The sequence below is a fragment of the Puntigrus tetrazona genome, chromosome 21, assembly GCF_018831695.1.
Source record: "Puntigrus tetrazona isolate hp1 chromosome 21, ASM1883169v1, whole genome shotgun sequence".
NCBI lineage: Eukaryota > Metazoa > Chordata > Actinopteri > Cypriniformes > Cyprinidae > Puntigrus > Puntigrus tetrazona.
In genome coordinates, this window is record NC_056719.1 from 7369871 (window position 1) to 7387202 (window position 17332).

Sequence of the window (17332 nt, forward strand, 5' to 3'; positions counted from 1 at the left end):
TGTATAAGAGGCAGAGAAAGCAGAGTAGAGGCGGCAGATTTAATCTAGCGGCCAGACCCAGCGCCAGCCAGGAGAGCCGAGAGTGTTTCCTAGCTTGGGGTGTAGAGTGGGTCGCACTTGTTTTCCTGAGCTTCAGCTTGCATTTTAACAAGTGCGATAAATCACGGCACACATCTGAGCACAAAGGCTGTCTCACGGAGCTCCTTCACCAGCCAAAAACACCGTGCTCTACTGACTCCAGCAGCGTGCTTGAAAAGGTCTTCCAGACACTCGAGCCGTCTCCACATATTACAAACCTTATATGTTCTGAATACTAAAAATTGGTGTGAAAAAAAATCTGACAATGTGATGCATGTTACATTTGGGTGTTATGTTGAAACAAGGCACTCTGGAATACATGAACAGAGTTAGCTGTTAGCATTTCCATTTTAATTTCCTGGGAATACCTGTATGCCTCTGTCTTTGCTCATAGATATTTAGTTCTGGACACTTTTTCAAGCCAATTACTTGAACCGTTAATGTTGTAACATCATGTAAATTTAAAGTGCTGCAGAAGTGATGCCAAACTTTGGGCTGCTTAGAGAATGCTTTTCAATTTATGAGTAAAACAAAGTCTCTGGTAAATGTAAACTGACAAGCAAACACTTACTTCTTTATGTATTTCTTTTAAATTAAAGAGTGTTGCCAAGCTATGAAAAAATTTGGTGAAGTAGTTCTTTGAGTTTTGTGATTATAGCTACAGCACTTTTTGAATCCTCAGAGTGTAGTTTCGTCAGGGCTAGCTAATGCTAACAGGACAATTTTACCCCTGTGTTGAATATTACATATGAATTTTAATAATTATTAAATACTTTTTAATGTTCCAGAGGCTTCTGCCAAGTTAACAGCCCCTTTTAACCTTCAGCGCAGCATGGTCATTACAAATGTTCAGTCTGTTCTCAGGTTATTGAGACACCTCCAGACTTGGCACTTGCCTCGCCTCCAGTCACTCTCAGTGATAAGTAAGTAACAAGTGGCACTTCTGCCAGTGCCAAGTTTGGATTCTCAAGTCTCATTTTGCCTCTGGTTCATAGTCTGAATGAAGCTGATGATCCATCCGGAGTGGCATTAAACATCCCAGACGGACCAAACGGGATGCTGCTTTTTTCTGATGAAATGTCACCAAGCACCAACACAAAATGATTAAGGACAGAGACGCACCTGCATATGAATGATGAGCCCGACAAACTGATTGGCACATGCGTTTCAAGAGTCAAAACTCTAGGGCGCATCACTTTATTACCATGAGAATCCATTCCAAAATGGGAAACAAATGCTACTCCATTTTATTGAACAAACGACCCCATTCCCTCCCCCATTTATTTCCCATAACCCTGCCATATATATGAGCTTTTATACTGTAAGACACTTAATTACATTAGTTGCACTTTACTCGACACCTCCCAGGAAATGCCTGCATAGGTCTTGCATAATAATCTCCGTTCTTCTCGATGGCATTCGGCAGCCTCGACATGTAAACTGACCACCATCTTCTTTAATACGGACAGCCGGCTGGAGGTCAGTCGACGTCCATACCTGTATCCATCCATCGCTAATGTTCAAAATTGATTTATACGGTTACAACGGAGGCGGTGCCATGCACACAAGAATGCTTGTGGGTTTCTGATTAAAATTCAGTCTGGGGGTGTTTATGTCAAATCCTGTCTAAGCAAGAAAAAACAGCCTTAAGGAATTTAGAATTTCAGAGTAGAGATGGTCAATCAGAAGTGCTGTAGAACGCTCCTGCCTTTTAAAAGTAAACGCGGTCCCTCCAAACCGACATTGAGCACCATGTAATCATGGGACAAACATGAAACGGTACGCATTACGGTCCCATGCAACTCAGTACTGCGAGATTTCGACTGAATCCATATTGAGTTTGTTAAAACACAAAATAAACAAACAAAAAATTCCATCTAGCTTACCGTATTTTCTTAAAACCTACAATGATTACTGCATGACACCATACTGGTATGTGTATACAAAAAAATGTATTACAGAACATAATTAAATTACACTGTTGAAAATGACACTTACTGACGTGAATGAGTTTAACAGCAGTAGCATTAGTTTTGAATGGTCTTTTCAAGTAAGAAGCAGAGAAAGGAATATGTAAATAAAAGTCCATTACAGAAAGTATATATTTTCTGAATCGTCTAAAATTATGTACATTTTGTCACAAAAACACGTTTTTCCATATCAACACACAAACTTGGTGCCTATTCCTTAAAAACACCCTTCCAAATTAGTTAATATCTTAATAATAATAATAATAACAACAACAAAAGAATAAGAAACTTAAAATTAATGAATGAAATTAATGAAAATAAGGACTTTATCTCCTAAATGGGCCCTAGAATAATTATATCAAGATTAATATCAAGAGACTAGGCTTCTTGATAGGGAAAGATTTTCTACAACACTCCCAAAAAGTCCAAGGTTTGAAAACATCTTTTCAAACGCATCAACGTTGTCTTGCTTAAACATAAACATGAATAAGAAACTAAAAATGACAAGAAACAAAAAGAAAACAGAATGATACAAGCACCGAACACTCTGCTTAATTCCAATACATATAACTGATATTCTTTTTTTGTTTGTTTGTTTAGCCTGCGAGAGGATCAGAAAGGCGTAGAAAACTGAAGGGTGTGGTTGAAGAGTGGACGGGGCTCCTCTCCTCTGGCGAGCCCCAGTTTATGAGAGCACTAGCACAGTCAGCATGGAGAACATGAGAGTGACGAGAGCGCACGTCACAGAGGAGCAGCCAAAGGGTTGCTGAGAGCACACAACCCACACCACCACACCGAAAAAAAAAAGAGACACCCGAAGACCACAGGGACAGTGCACAGAAAAAAATAGAGGCAAAAATGAGGAAAAAACAAAAGTTTTTGAGTGCGTGTTGGAAAATGCGATGATCCGGTGATGTCCGATTTTACACATGGAGACAGAAAAAAGGGAAAGAGGGGGAAGGAAAAACAGGGAAAGAAATTGGGAGAAAAGGAGAGAGAAAAAGAGAGACAGAAAAAGAGAGAGAGAGAGAGAGACAGAGAATAGGTCAAATACAGAAAATTAAGTTTAAAAGGTTAATCAAGATTAGAAAAGAATATCAAAGGAAAGTTCAAGCGAGTTAGTAAAAACCAAAGTAAGAAGGCGGTAGCATGTTAAAAGCACAGCAATGACAGCAAGTCGAGAATGAAAGGACAATGACAGTCAAGTGATGGGAAACATGGAAGGATAAAGGACACAAAGACACGCACAATCAAGAAACACGGATCAGGCAACTTTCCTGGCATTTGGCATTATGTATATATTTGCAGGCAATTTTGATAAATCTTACATATCCCCTTTCTTTAAAGTTGAAGTGTGCAATTTCGTCTCTACTTGGCGTCTCCAAACTGTATTGCAACATTAATAACAAAATGTGTAATTGAACTGCAATTGCTCCGTCAAACAGATAGTCGCATCCCAAAGCCAACGGTCATTAATAGCATCACAGAGACAGTGTTTACACTTTTTGGAGAAATTTATATACAAGCGGCTTATTTATATTTCTCTCTACTGTGCAGAGATAGAGAAGGTTTTTTAAAATTAAACATTATTAAATAAAATAAAATACACACTTCAGCTTTAAACAAGCGCTTCCAGAAAATTGCATTTAAATCAATTATAATTAATTCAGATCCAAGAAAAAACATTCTACAGGAAATTAGGAAACAAACAGACTTTCATCTTTCTATGTCGCAAACACTAGGAAAATGTTGCCCAGTCAGAAGACAAGGCGAAACAAACAGGTTATGATGCAATACGGTGTAATAATGAGCTGGATGACTGAATGAGTTTTCCGATGTTACTTAAACTGCACAAACGTTAACGGGCATAGTATTAGAACAGCTTTTATTCCATGTCAACTGTAGCCGGGGAGATTTGGATTACAGGAAGTAGAGCTTTAGCATTTGTCGCGTGGCCAGGGCTGAGCTCGACCCGTTACCCGTACCACGCACGAAAATCCACTGGCTCCCTATTTTAATTCCTACCAAACTCTCGACGTGTTGACCATCTGCAAGCTGAAGAAATATGTCTTGTTATAATAATAGTGTCCAGACAGTTTTAAGGGTTTCTAACCCGTCTCCCGCATGCTGGTCCGAATATGAGACTCTAGAGAAGCGTGAATCTCTGTCTGAGCAGATGTTTTTGGACCATGGTTTCTAACAGCAGCTGCTCCAGCTGATGCAATGCAGATGTTAGGCTAAAAATAAAGCCGCTTTTTTGAACTCCCACATGTTACACATTGAGGTTAACAACTCTGCAATGTGTAAGTGTGGCGAGATGGGGAAAAGGGACAAAGGAAGGCTTTTCTATCCATCTGAACCTGTCTTGCACAAGTGCTCCGAGATCCAAAGCTCCCACTGCTATATGGCTGCTTCCCACTAAGCGGATGAGAAAAGCAGGTCTCTTGGCCATGCACCGGCAGATGCCTGTTAGGTCCTCAGTAAAGCATTAAACCATTAATCCTGTTGAGGCGTCATCATGCAAAACCAGAGGATGCATCCCCACTGAGAGCGGGCAGATAGTCAGTCCAATTCAATCGGTTCAGTGAATGAGCCTGAACTGAGCCTCAGTTCAGCCTCGAGAAAGAGACAGAGGAAATAGAGAGAGGGATGATCTAAGGGCCAATTTTTATCAGTGGGGAAGCAGCTCACAAGAAAACAAAAACACAGCACTGCCAATGGAGCACAGACCAAACGAGCCCGTGTTGGAGGGGGTGGATGGTTTAACGGACCTGCTGTGGCTTTTTGCCTCCCGAGTGCCAAATAGAAAATCTCATCTCTGCTGATATCATCTGCAATCGCTCCGAGACGAGCAATAAAGCAGGCTGCAAGAGTCAGGGGGAGGTTGCCTGAGGGGTCAGGGCTCTGGAGAGGAGCTGAAGGTCTCCAGGCTTCACCCGTGGCCACCTCTCACAGACATTTATCACTCTGCACTCTTATTACTCTTAGATTGTGTCAAATCACTCTTTAGAGGAGGGCAGGCCACAACCTGAATTGACACAAGGGTAGCCGGTATAATCCACAACAAGACCTGCTAGTGGGATAGGGTTAACGGGGGTAGGGTTGAGGCGGTCGGGCCGTTGGCTGCGCTGGCTGGCAGTGGCTGTGCTTCAGGGCTAGGGGGTGGGCCGTACCTGGAATGGCGGTGGGTTCTGGCAAGGTCCTGAAGGAGAGTTTGCCGGGTTCAGATCGTCCTCGCTGGTTTTCGGCAATGACGTAAACCTCGTACTCCGTGTTCCAGTCCAGACCGCGCAGAACAACGTACTCACTGCCGTTGGGCAGACGGATCTCCGGCTTCCATTCCTGGCGATTCTTCTACGGACACATGTAGACACTCTTTAAGCAAGGATGATATATAAGGGTCAATGACACAATGCTCATTTTCATGTCTTTTGATGTACCGTTTTAATGTATTATGTATTTGTGTGTACTAATTTCTAATTAAAATATACAATTATCACTGAATCCACACACACACACACCTCTTTTATGGATTATACTCATATTTTCAAAAATAAAAGATAATTTGATATTTGTGGTGGGACACGAAAGTATCAGGCTGATGGAATTCTACAGGTTTCATCCAAAAAAAAAAAGTTAAAACAAATATTATAATAACTATTTAAATATATAAAAATTATTTGCACCTGTTTTTGGGCGTTATAGTATAATGGTACTGTCAAGATATACTCAAGACGCACAGAGAAGAATTAGCGTTGAAAAGACATAGACAGTTATTTTTGTAATATGTAAATGAGATGTTACTTTTTTATTTTTAATTCATACACATTTTAAGTTTTTTGCTAAATCGTATGTATTTTACAAGTTGCCAATTCATATGAATTTGTATAAATGACCTACACCTAACCTCGCACTTAAACCTACCCATCAGTGGGATTTATACAAATCGTACAAAATCATAGAAGTGAGGTCGTACAAATTAGCCAATTCGTAAAATATGCAATGACCCGTGAACTTCACTACCTCCAAAGGCATTTAATTCGGTATAAATAATTCAGACGACTGGATGAGTTAAGTATGTTACCTCATGTCCAATCATACTCACAGCTCGGTAGCGCACTAGATAGTGTTTGATGGGAGAGCCCCCATCATCCTGCTTGATCCAGTGGACCTTCATCTCGTTGCCTGTGGACAGTGGCTTAGCCTCCAGTTTAGGAGGATTAGGTTCCCCTGAGGAGAAAACGGCCAGAAAAAAAACGATGTTAGAAGACCCCAACACAGATTCAAAATGTGCCCTAACACAGGCACATTTCCACAGGTGAACGTCCCCTCATCCTTTCACAGCTGATTTGTAATCCACAAGGTATTTTTTTTATCTCTGAATATGAACTGCGGAAATAGGTTAGCTAATTAAACTCCTGCCTAATTTTAGCTTATAATTAATTTACAGTGTTGACCCAGCTGGGAGAATTTAAAAGGAAGTTATACTGCAGTGCATAGTCTCTAAACTACGCACAGAAAATGGTAAAATTAACGATCAAAGGATGAGATGTAACACTTTCTAGTTGAGTCACTTAGCAAAGTCTAAATTCCTCTGTTCTCGTTTTTGGCTAAACTGTCGAGACGTCTCATAGCAGAGGCTTTCTGGCAGCATAATGATGACTTCTGCCTCCCATCCTTCCAAATGTGGAACATTAATGACAGCGCTTGGCTCTTGTAAAAGTGGAGCTGAGTCGCTTGGGCATGTGGAGGGCTGTAATGAGAGCTGGACCTGTGTTGGTGGCAGTGATGGAGGAAGAGAACGGCGCTGTAATGCAGTCTCTGGGGGAGCTCGTTATCTCGACTTGCCCACTACTTAATGACAGAACTCCCTTAATTATCCTCCATGCTTTGATTGGAGATTCTCAGCCATTACATTTAATAATATCAGCGGGCCGAAGGGGGTTGTGATATGCGCATGTGTGGGCGCTTGTTTGGGATGTTAGCTGTCTACCTGTGTCACTAGAGGAGACTGGGAGGAGGCCACAGCACTCTGCTCACATTAATCATCATAAATAGCTGCTAGACAAGCGCCCCTATTAGGGACTGATGTGATACTGGTATATACACACCAAATATACCAAACATGACAAATGAGATGAATTTCAGGTCAAGACAATAGGATATCTGAATGTTTGACCTAAGAAATAGAATAAACAAGTTAGATTAGATGTCTGGGATTCAGTTTTGCTTATAAGCTTACATTCTCCAAGCAGAATCTGCAAGATTAATTTTATTTAGCAAAGTAAAATGGATATAATATAATATAATATAATATAATATAATATAATATAATATAATATAATATAATATAATATAATATAATATAATTAAGTATACAGATCAAAGCTTTGGGGTATGTAAGATTTATATATTTATTTAGTATTTATTTATAGATTTTTCAAAAAGAAATTCATACTTTTTCAAAAGAGTAACATTGCTCTTTCTTTTTCCATACAAGATCATTTAACTAAATTATGGGTTAATGGCTTTCTAAAAAATATTTCAAAAAACCAAAAAGATTTTTCCTATATTTTACTATATTCTTGATCAACTGAATATAGCCTTGGTGAACCTAAGTTAAATATTTCAAAAGTCTTACAAACTTCAAACATTTGAACAATAATAAAAATAACATAACATAATATAATATAATCAGTATTAATATAAACAACGACTTCTTGTAAGCTTTTAAGATGACTGGGAAGATTTCTGAGAGTCTGCAAAGGGTATGCAAAGTATGTACACCTGAAACAGTAGCCCTGTATATGTATACGTTTGCTATGGTCTCATATCCCATTAAATCTCTTTGTAGTCTTCTGTAATTAACCTTAATTTAAGTTAGAGGCATATTTTGAACATTTCAGACCATCAGGCAGTTAGTTTAAGCATGCATGAAAATAGAGGCCTAAGGTGATTCCTTCATGATGAATTGAAGCTTGATTAAAGTTTGTAATCGGATGCTGCAATTTAAATGAAGACAAGTTAATTTAAGACAAGCAGTGCAGGAGTGATGGCGGTTAAACAGGTTTTCTGATATCCAGTCATCAATTCCAGTTAGCTGAAGGATTTCCAGATGCTAAGAAGACAAAGAAGGACAGATTAGGGTTACAGAGAGAAAGAGGCAAACATGCGCTACCATGCAGAAGGAGGATTAGATTCAAGGGTCACGGATTATTGTTGCACTCGATCATGATTAATAATAACCGCTATCCTAACTTGACATATTTCAGGAATAGCGGCTGAGAGATGAAAAATTGACAGAGACCGTAATCTCATCTCAAACCAAGTGTGTCGTTAAAAATGTTTGGGTAGGAAAAAGAGAGTAGAAGCGTTTTCTTGAAATATGAGGAAGTGAAGCGCTTCCTCTTTTGCATTTCCACATAGGAGCAGCAGACAGGGACAGTGAGCAGGTACATTTGTGAGACAAAGACGAACAATTAGGACATGCATGAGAGGCTTTGAGTATGCAGACTGTGACAGAAAGAGAACAGAAGGATGTGTGAATGTGTTCGTGCAATAACATAACGTCAGTACTGCTGTTAGTCTTTGTGATACGAACATATTTGGCACATACTGCGACTATAAGTTAATTTATCTTGTAAAGCACATTATTATGATCTGCAAATGAATGAGGGCATGATGATTGATGTTCTTTATGCTGATTTGTACATAAACAAGTGAAAGATGCATCTTTTTTAATAAATGAGTTTGTGAGATATCATAAACATCTCATTAGTCTTTAAGTAACTCTCCTAAAGCCATAGTTTACCCAATAATTCACATTTGTTGAAAAAGTGCTCGCTCAAGCTAAAGATGAGTTTTTTCTCTGAAAAGATTTGGAGCTCCCCCAATGGGTCCTCTGCAGCAAATGGCTGCCATCCGAATTAAAGTTTATTAAAACATAAAAATAAAGGTCCACAAGTAATCCACACAACTCCAGTAATATTGCTTTCTTTGATGGCACCCATTTACTGCAGTGGATTCATTAGTGAGCAAGTGAAGCTCTGATGAATAAATACAGTTTTATTTTTAGGACAAACTATTCCTTTTAGATATTCGGACGTTGTCTCAAAAGTTGCATCATTTATTAAAAGTAGAGTTGGAGAGGGAGGGAAGAAAAGATTTCTGTCAGTAGAGTAAAATATATATTGAAAATCAATAAGAAGTTCAACATGCAGAGCACCTAGCAGCATGTGTAGGAGACAAAGCTTTGGGATTACTGTCTAGGCAGAGTGGCTGATGGTTTTCAAAAGCCAAATAAAGTAGGTGGTGTGAGATTTCTAAAGGATGAATGACTCAAAAATGAAATGGCTCATAAATCCCGATGGTACCAGGTGGGTGTTTCCTCTATCTTCCCCTCATTAACTTGTCTGTTCTCACTGTTAATGGGAATTGGACCAAAAGAAAAAAAAAGAAAAGAAAAAAAAGAAAAAAGAAAATAAATAAATAAAAACAACAAAAATTACCTTCTGTTCACCAGCGAAGACGACATCGTCAGCACCATGCAAGAGTCATATGACAAAGTCACATGATACGCACGCACATGATTGGTTGAAAGGAAAGTGGAAGGGGGGAGGGGTCACATGGAAAATACAAAACATTGAAAAAAATTATACAAACATGGAACGTGTTAAGACCAAAAGTACAAACAGAAACACAAACGACAAAAGAAAACAAATTATAAACATAAATACTTCTCTGTAACATTAGATACAGTGTGCATAGATCCATAAAGCAATTCCTGGACAGTTTTTTTTTACACAAATACAAATCAAAGCACTTGCGAAAAAATCTGCCCTATATCAGCTCTCATGAAGCCCATTTAAACTATGCAAGTTAAGAATCGGGTCCAAATTGCTTTATGAATCCACTTCACCAGCAGTATTTCCTCTGACTGCGAGTGGTACTTTCGATAAGAGGATTCAAATACAGCTCTCTTGCACTGTACATTGAATTATAAATGCTTGTGCAGATTGGACGGCATCAATAGGGCTGTAAAACCAACTGAAACACAGCAGGCCATCCAAAGGCAGAGGAAACTCAGTGATGTTGACCGTACAGATAGAAACCTGCCTCATCTACTAGACATGAAGCTGGACACTACAGAATGGGCAAATGAGAAGGCAGACACTGCCCACGTGTACAAAGTCCCAAGACAATACTTTGAAATGTTGATCTAGGATTATTCATCAGGATGGAAAACAAAAACTGATTCTAGATCAGCACTTTCAGCCTGATATGTTTACATACATGAGCTCAGGACTGTAGCTGAGAAGGGTGGAGGAGGATAAAGACGAGGAGCAGTGTTTTCCATCACAACTAAAGGTCTGCAGTCTACAAGTTAAATACTAAGTGCCAGATTTACTAAACAGGGCAAATAAGCGGTAGAGCGATTTCATAAAAGCGTAGATGGAAAATTCTGCAGGTGATTTACTAACAATGTGAATATAAAAGTACATAGACGCACCTTTATCATTTCCGAAACGACAGAGCAATCTACCAAGAGCAGAGCAATTTACCGCCTGCTTTAAGGACTGCTTTTTTGGGGGCGTAAAAGGATAGTACAAATACTAGTAATCTGACGAGCACAAATGTTAGTAAATTGTACTGCGTGATTTATTTTATCACTCTGATCCTACAAATGCATATTCAGTAATGTCTGGTGCAAAAATAACTGTCCACGTCTTTTTAGTTAATCCTGATTGTACTATTTTAATGGCAAAAAAGACCATTTGCGTTTGGCGCAGGCTGTTAGTAAATCTGGCCCTAGATATTATGTCAAATGTATACCTTCAGACACTTAAGTTACATATAAAAATGCATAGATTGGTTGGAGCCTATAGCCTTGTTACAGCGGCGTTGCCAGCACGCGTTTCCTGAGTTAGAATCCCAACTTGAGGATTTTCTCCTGATCCTGCTCCCCTATCTCTTTTATACATGGTTTCCTTCCAGTTCTGATCTGTCCTATTGTAAAATAAAATAAATATGGAAAACAATTCATAAATTGAAGCCTCATGGAAGCCACACTGTATCAAAGCTAAAACAGGTTTCCATACTGTGAGGAAAAAAAAACATATTTACATAATATTTACTTTAACAAATATAAAGTCAAAAATAAAAATGAAGTCAAAATAAAATCTTAATGTTAATTTTCCTTGCAATATACTTGCTTTCAAGAATAGTTCTATATATATATAGTATAGCTTTTTGAAAAGAATTCCTAGCTTTTCAAAGATCGCCTGGCTAAATGATTTTGCAATCAAAGACATATAACTGTACTAATTATAAAGAATAAATAGGAACATTTCACATACAAGTATGCACTGACATTCGCATTCGCCTTTGAAGCCATTTGAAATGAGTTTCTGTAAACCACCAGGGTTCCTTATAAACTAGCTATCAAGCAATTTAGAAAGTCTAAAATCTTCATGCTGATTATGACTCATTATCATACAAAAGAACAGATCTTTTGTTTGCTTATCTACTCATACAACCCTGAAAACCTAAGCTTTAAAAAACACTATTATATTTAAATTTCTTTGACATCTGAGGAAGTTTTAGTTTGCCGCAATCTTAAACCTGCCAGTCAATGTCAACTAAGCAGACAATAGTCAAACAACTGCCTACTTCTTAGATAAAGACCCTGTCATTTCTCTGACTGAATGAGACAGAATAGCTGTCTCCCGAAAGGAACTATCTTTCAGCGGAAAACCTTTTCAGACCCTCCCAATTTGCAGTCTGTTTGTCGAGAGATCAGGTGTAATCCGTGCTGTCATGGTAACTCTATTTTCAGACTAACGCTTGGTGGCGTCTCTCGCAGCACAGAGGGAAGCGAGAGAGCATGTTTTAGTGTTTAGGCTCAAAATTAGCAGACCGAAACACACACCGTTACAAGACGTCTCATGTTAATTTGGTGATTGTACAAGTTTGTAGACTTGAACCCTTGTGCACTTAAACACAGGTTGTTCTGTGATGATGGTTCCTGTACTGCAATTCTCTTTGGATAAAAGCATCTGTGCTTGCATCTCCAAGGGAATCACTACTCCTAAGAATGCTAATGTTGACAATTTTTGCTTAATGTTGTGAAGACAGCTCCATTAGTTTCCACATTCGTGACAGTACGCAACATGTCTCATTAATATCTCAGAGCGCACAATAGGAGAACTGCAAGTGTCATGCTGCTTATACAACTTTCTGCGCATCCACTGGCATAAAAACTCAGCACACATCATGAGTTCATAAACCATTAGCACAAAGAAGCATGTCATATTCCAGTGTGTCTACCATGCAGTGACATGTTAGACAGGTGAGCTGGTCTACAAGCGGATGTTAGTGATGGTTCTCTATGGAGGCTTGATGCCAGTTTCTCACTAACACAGACTCTCTTCTCTATCACAGACGAGAGTGTTGTCGGTCTAGTGCGTAACGTGTTGATTTCAGAACAATGGTCTAGGTGAGGCGAACAAACGAGTGGCAAACGACACTGCACACATTCGGCATACTCACTAAGGTCGGCAGTGGTTGGAGCAATGGAAGTTGGAGTCTCTGAAGACACTGGAAGATGGTGAGAACATGGTGAGATGTGCTTCCGTTGTGTTGGACTGATTGTAGAGCCACTGCTGCAACAGTTTCATAGCAACTAACTAGTGTACATCACACCTCAGCAATATTCAACCAGTCCAGGCAGAAGTGCATGCAGCCCAAAAGTACCTTGGTGTAGACATGTACTATATAGCCAATACACAGACACAGGCATATACTATATGGCCAATGATGAGTGAATACGAAGGGCATTACTGAGATGCCCTTTCAATGACAAAATTTATTTGCATGGCAAAATATATTTATTTAATTAATTTATTATTTATTTAATAAACCATTGAATCTTATTAGACTTCAAGAGAAGAATTTAATAAAAATTATATTTTTAAAGTTAACTGAGTACATGTTTAGCTTGAAAAGGTGTTAGATAATAAAATACTTAAAATATAAATATAAAATAAATAATTGAATTAACAATAAAATAAACAAATTGGGTTATTTTTTCAGTAAATCCCATGTAATAAACTCTACTCTTCATAAGTTAATAATATTTTTAAAAAATCATATTTCTTTATTATTTATTTAAACTATACTAAGCTAAAACTATATAAATGCTGTTATTTTAAACTGTCATGAAAAAATATTGAAATTCAATAAATCATTAAGCAACACAACAATAAAAAATTCTTACTGAGCAAATTAAGCTGAAAGATTAGTTGACACTAAATAGTAGTAATAGCTGCTGAAAAGTCAACTTTGCCATCACATTAATAAATCACATTTTAAAATATTTACAATAAATCAGATTTAAAACAGTTATTTTAAATTACAATAATATTTAACAATATCACTTTTACAGCACTTTAACCAAATAAATGCAGCCTTGGTGAGCACTAAAAACATCTTTTAAAATTTTATTTTACAGTTACCAAATTTCGGAATGCTATTTTTAACATACAAAAATAAATAAATAATAAAAAAAAGCAGAGGAAGAGGAAGGTATATATATATATATATATATATATATATATATATATATATATATATATATATATATATATATATATATATATATATATATATATATATATACCCACACGCACTCAGTGTATTGGATTAACAGTTAAACTGCTTGAGTCTGAGCAACTGAACCAAGCAGAGATCTATATTAAACTTGAACTTCACCGCATTTTATATTTCTTGAGTACAAAGTACAAAGAACATATAAATAACTCCAGCATTCCAAGAAAGACGGCAAAATTTAAAAGAACAGCCTCTTCTGGGTCATGCACAAACAATTTAATGCTTATGACGACTATACCGGTCTCCGAGATGCACATAATAACCTGTATTTAAATGTCATTGCTGACCAACGTGAGTGTGACAGCACAGATGTCTCAAGCCACAAGGACAACACTCGATTCAAAGTGCGGTATTTTCCTGAAAGTGCATTAGTGCTAGTGACTCAGACATCATCACCTTCAATATACCCTCATCTATCTAATCTGAGAGAATGCTGGCTTTCAGAGAGCTGAACCTCAGAGCCTTAGAGTTAAACGATAAGTACTTTGAGTGGAAGGTAATGATATGATGGGGGCGAAATATCCCCTGTTTCCTCTTTTTAAGCTTAACGCAATTAGACAGAAGCACAGTCTGTTTGTGAGCCAGTGTCTGACAGATGACAGACTATGTTAGAGTTTCAAAGACTGTTTGACTAAAGAGTACCAAGCTTCTGTCTTTAATCTCTTTATTTCTGCAGCGGTTGTGAATTTATTTCAAGGAACTTCTAGATACTTGGTGACAAAAGGAGCCTCAAGTGCTAACAGCTTCGTCGGATAGTCCTTGGAGGATTAAAAGAACAGTTCACTCAAATATGAAAATGCTGTCATCATAAACTCACCCATGTGTTGATTCAAACCCATATGAACCCGTTCTTTCTTCCGTGGAACATAAAATGAAATCTGAATAATGTACAGGTTGCGCTTTTCAGATGGGAACTGGAGCTTTGAAATTGTTAAAGCACTTTTTGATTATATTTATTTACTGGAAATCAAGTGAATTGGTAACCAGCGATACAGAAGCAATGATTCAGTGAGAACTGGATGAGTAATATCTGACTTAAAATTCAAAGGCTTCAATCACCAGTAACTTCCGCAATGAACAATCCAAGGAAAGCTAAGCTGGAAATCAACATATTTCATGAGAATAAAATCCTACATTTTGGCCTGTTCGTCATACAAGGCAATCACACTATTTCAGAAGACCATTTTTTATAATGCTTTTGCAGCTTTTTTAGACTTTAAAAGCCCCAGTTCATGCACATTCACTGCAATTTAAAAAAAAAAAAAAACACAAAAATTACTCCAATTATTCAGAAGAAAGGAACTCATACAGATTTGGAATGACATGAGGAGAGTAAAAGACTGTTTTTTTTTTTTTTTTTTGTGAACTATCCCTTTAAACCCACATTGATGAAAATGATGATTTATTTTAGCTTCAAGACAATATTAACAAGCTCAAATATTTCTTCTCTCTGATTTCCAGTGTTTCAACTTGCACACAACTAGTCACTGCAGGCTTATTGATCTTACAAAACACCGTTCTTCAATTTGGACTACTGCTCTGCAGATGAAAAAAATAAGTGCTAAAATGGAACTTTATTATCCACTGTGGTCGGATGAAATGCTGTGGGGCAGTTGCATTGTGTAGTGCTTTGTAGATATCACAGAGCAGAGGCTGAGGTTCAAAGCACACAGAGCATCTCAGACAGAGAAGAAAATTGCTCTGTGGAATAATAAGGATTATCATATCGTAAGTGTTTCATGTCAAGGGAATGAAGGGGGTGTTAATGCCGTTGCAGAGGTGATCACAATTAAAGCACTCCAGCTCTACCTGAGGACGTAGACCATCTGGTAGGTTGCTGGCCTGTGTCTCTATCTCTGAGAGATGTATTCACCAGCACTGAAGCAGAGAAAGCACTAAGAACCACCAGATGTGCTAGGCAATAGACCTAGTTTAAACCATCTCTCAAGGGTACTAAATAACTGAGCACAATCTAATGAAGTGCCACGCAAACTGTTTTACAGTCTACTTTCTTTGCCCTCAGTATGATTGCTTTAAGTGTTATTAAAGAGGTTTGGCTGTACAAATTGGGTTTTATTTGAATCGATACAATACAAATTATCTAATTGTTTAAGTGTGTGAAAACTGATATGTACAACCTATTTTAATTGTTATATGTGACTCGGACCACAAAACTAGTCATAAGGGTCTTTTTTTTTTTTTTTATTGAGATTTATACATTATTTGAAAGCTGAATAAATAAGCATACTTTTCAGAAACAACAGAATTATGAATCTTATTTTTTATTACTAAACATCTAGTATGAATTTAATTAATAAACATTTTATACAATTGTTCTATTGTTCACCTGTAGCTTGGTTTATTTGGTCCAGATCAAAGTCAAAAAACATTTTTCTGTCTTTTTGGTTTCTTTTCACACCACACTGTTTTCTGATGTGGACCAGCTAACATAATCGGATGTTGTCACCTGACAACATCCGATTCACTTTTTGCCAGATGTGTATTTGAATGCATTGCCTAAACTGCTTTTAATTGGACAGAAGGAACATTGCAAGTCCGAAGTCCAAAGTTTCTTTGCCTTAACCCAGCACTGTTCCACAGATCTGTTAACCTTCCCTGAGCTGTTTGCTAAACAATGATAAGTTCTTGTGAGTTTTAGAAAGTTGCGACTTGATATGGTCATCAGACCAAATTTATATGAGGCTCTGCACCTCCTTGTTTGTCCACGACCTATCATGCTAAACAGCAAACTGTCAAAAAACACTTCCTTATCCCATAATGCTACAGCGACTGGTTTAATCCAAAAATACGGAGTTCTTTTTGTCATTGGGTGTTCACACTGAAAGCATGCCGAGACCACCTCTTCAAGGAACCGCACCGAGAAGGATATCAAACTTTAGCGTGATTCAACCAAACTAAATAAGGAAGGTGCGAAAGCATCCTTAGTCGCACAAAGCAAAACAAAGCAAAAGAAAAGAAATGAAAACAAAACAAAACAAAAAAATTAAAAGCAAAACATATATTGAGAAAAGATCAAAGTAGTTATCTCAGTGGCACAATTTCCTATTCTTTTTTTCACAGCAGGTAAAATCTCAGAATTCTCCTTTTGACTTTCACGTTGGCTTCTAAGTTGACCTCTTTTAGTTTTATTTAACCTACTATTTTCAGATCAGAGGCCATTTCCACAGCAGGTCTCCATTGGTACAGTCCCTGCCGCGGTGCTCTCTGATCCTTTGCGGTCCGTGGTGATCGCATTCATATCAAAGAAAGGCTCTGTCAGTGGAGTCTATGTGCCCTCTGGGAGCAGAGTGACCCACGTACAGGCTAGCAATCAGAAAGCCTGGCACACAGTCATGGAAAGAGTCCCTATTTGTCGCTGTGAATATTTTAGCTGTCACCCGAGATGACCTTACTGCAGTGAGCTGCAGAGGAGGTATTATCCATCAGAAAACTCCCAGAGGTGCCCATCACTCCTGCCTATATCGCTTACGTGACAGGCCTAGATAGCTTTGTCATCACTCCATCTCCATACACAATCCCAGCCTCTTCATTCACGCTCATAGCACATAAAATGAAGAGGGAGCTCTCACACTTTGAATCACTGGTCCCTGCAGCAC

General features: G+C 38.0%; 1 protein-coding gene across 1 annotated transcript in view; it reads right to left on the reverse strand.

Annotated features, from left to right (window-relative positions):
- Nucleotides 1-5120: 5120 nt before the first annotated feature.
- LOC122326101 (neural cell adhesion molecule 1-like) overlaps nt 5121-17332 on the reverse strand; it is a 175370-nt gene continuing 163158 nt past the window's right edge. The window contains 2 exon segments of the mRNA XM_043220790.1: nt 5121-5402; nt 6154-6278. Of these exon segments, the coding sequence (XP_043076725.1) occupies nt 5136-5402; nt 6154-6278 (392 nt within the window). The 3' untranslated portion in view covers nt 5121-5135.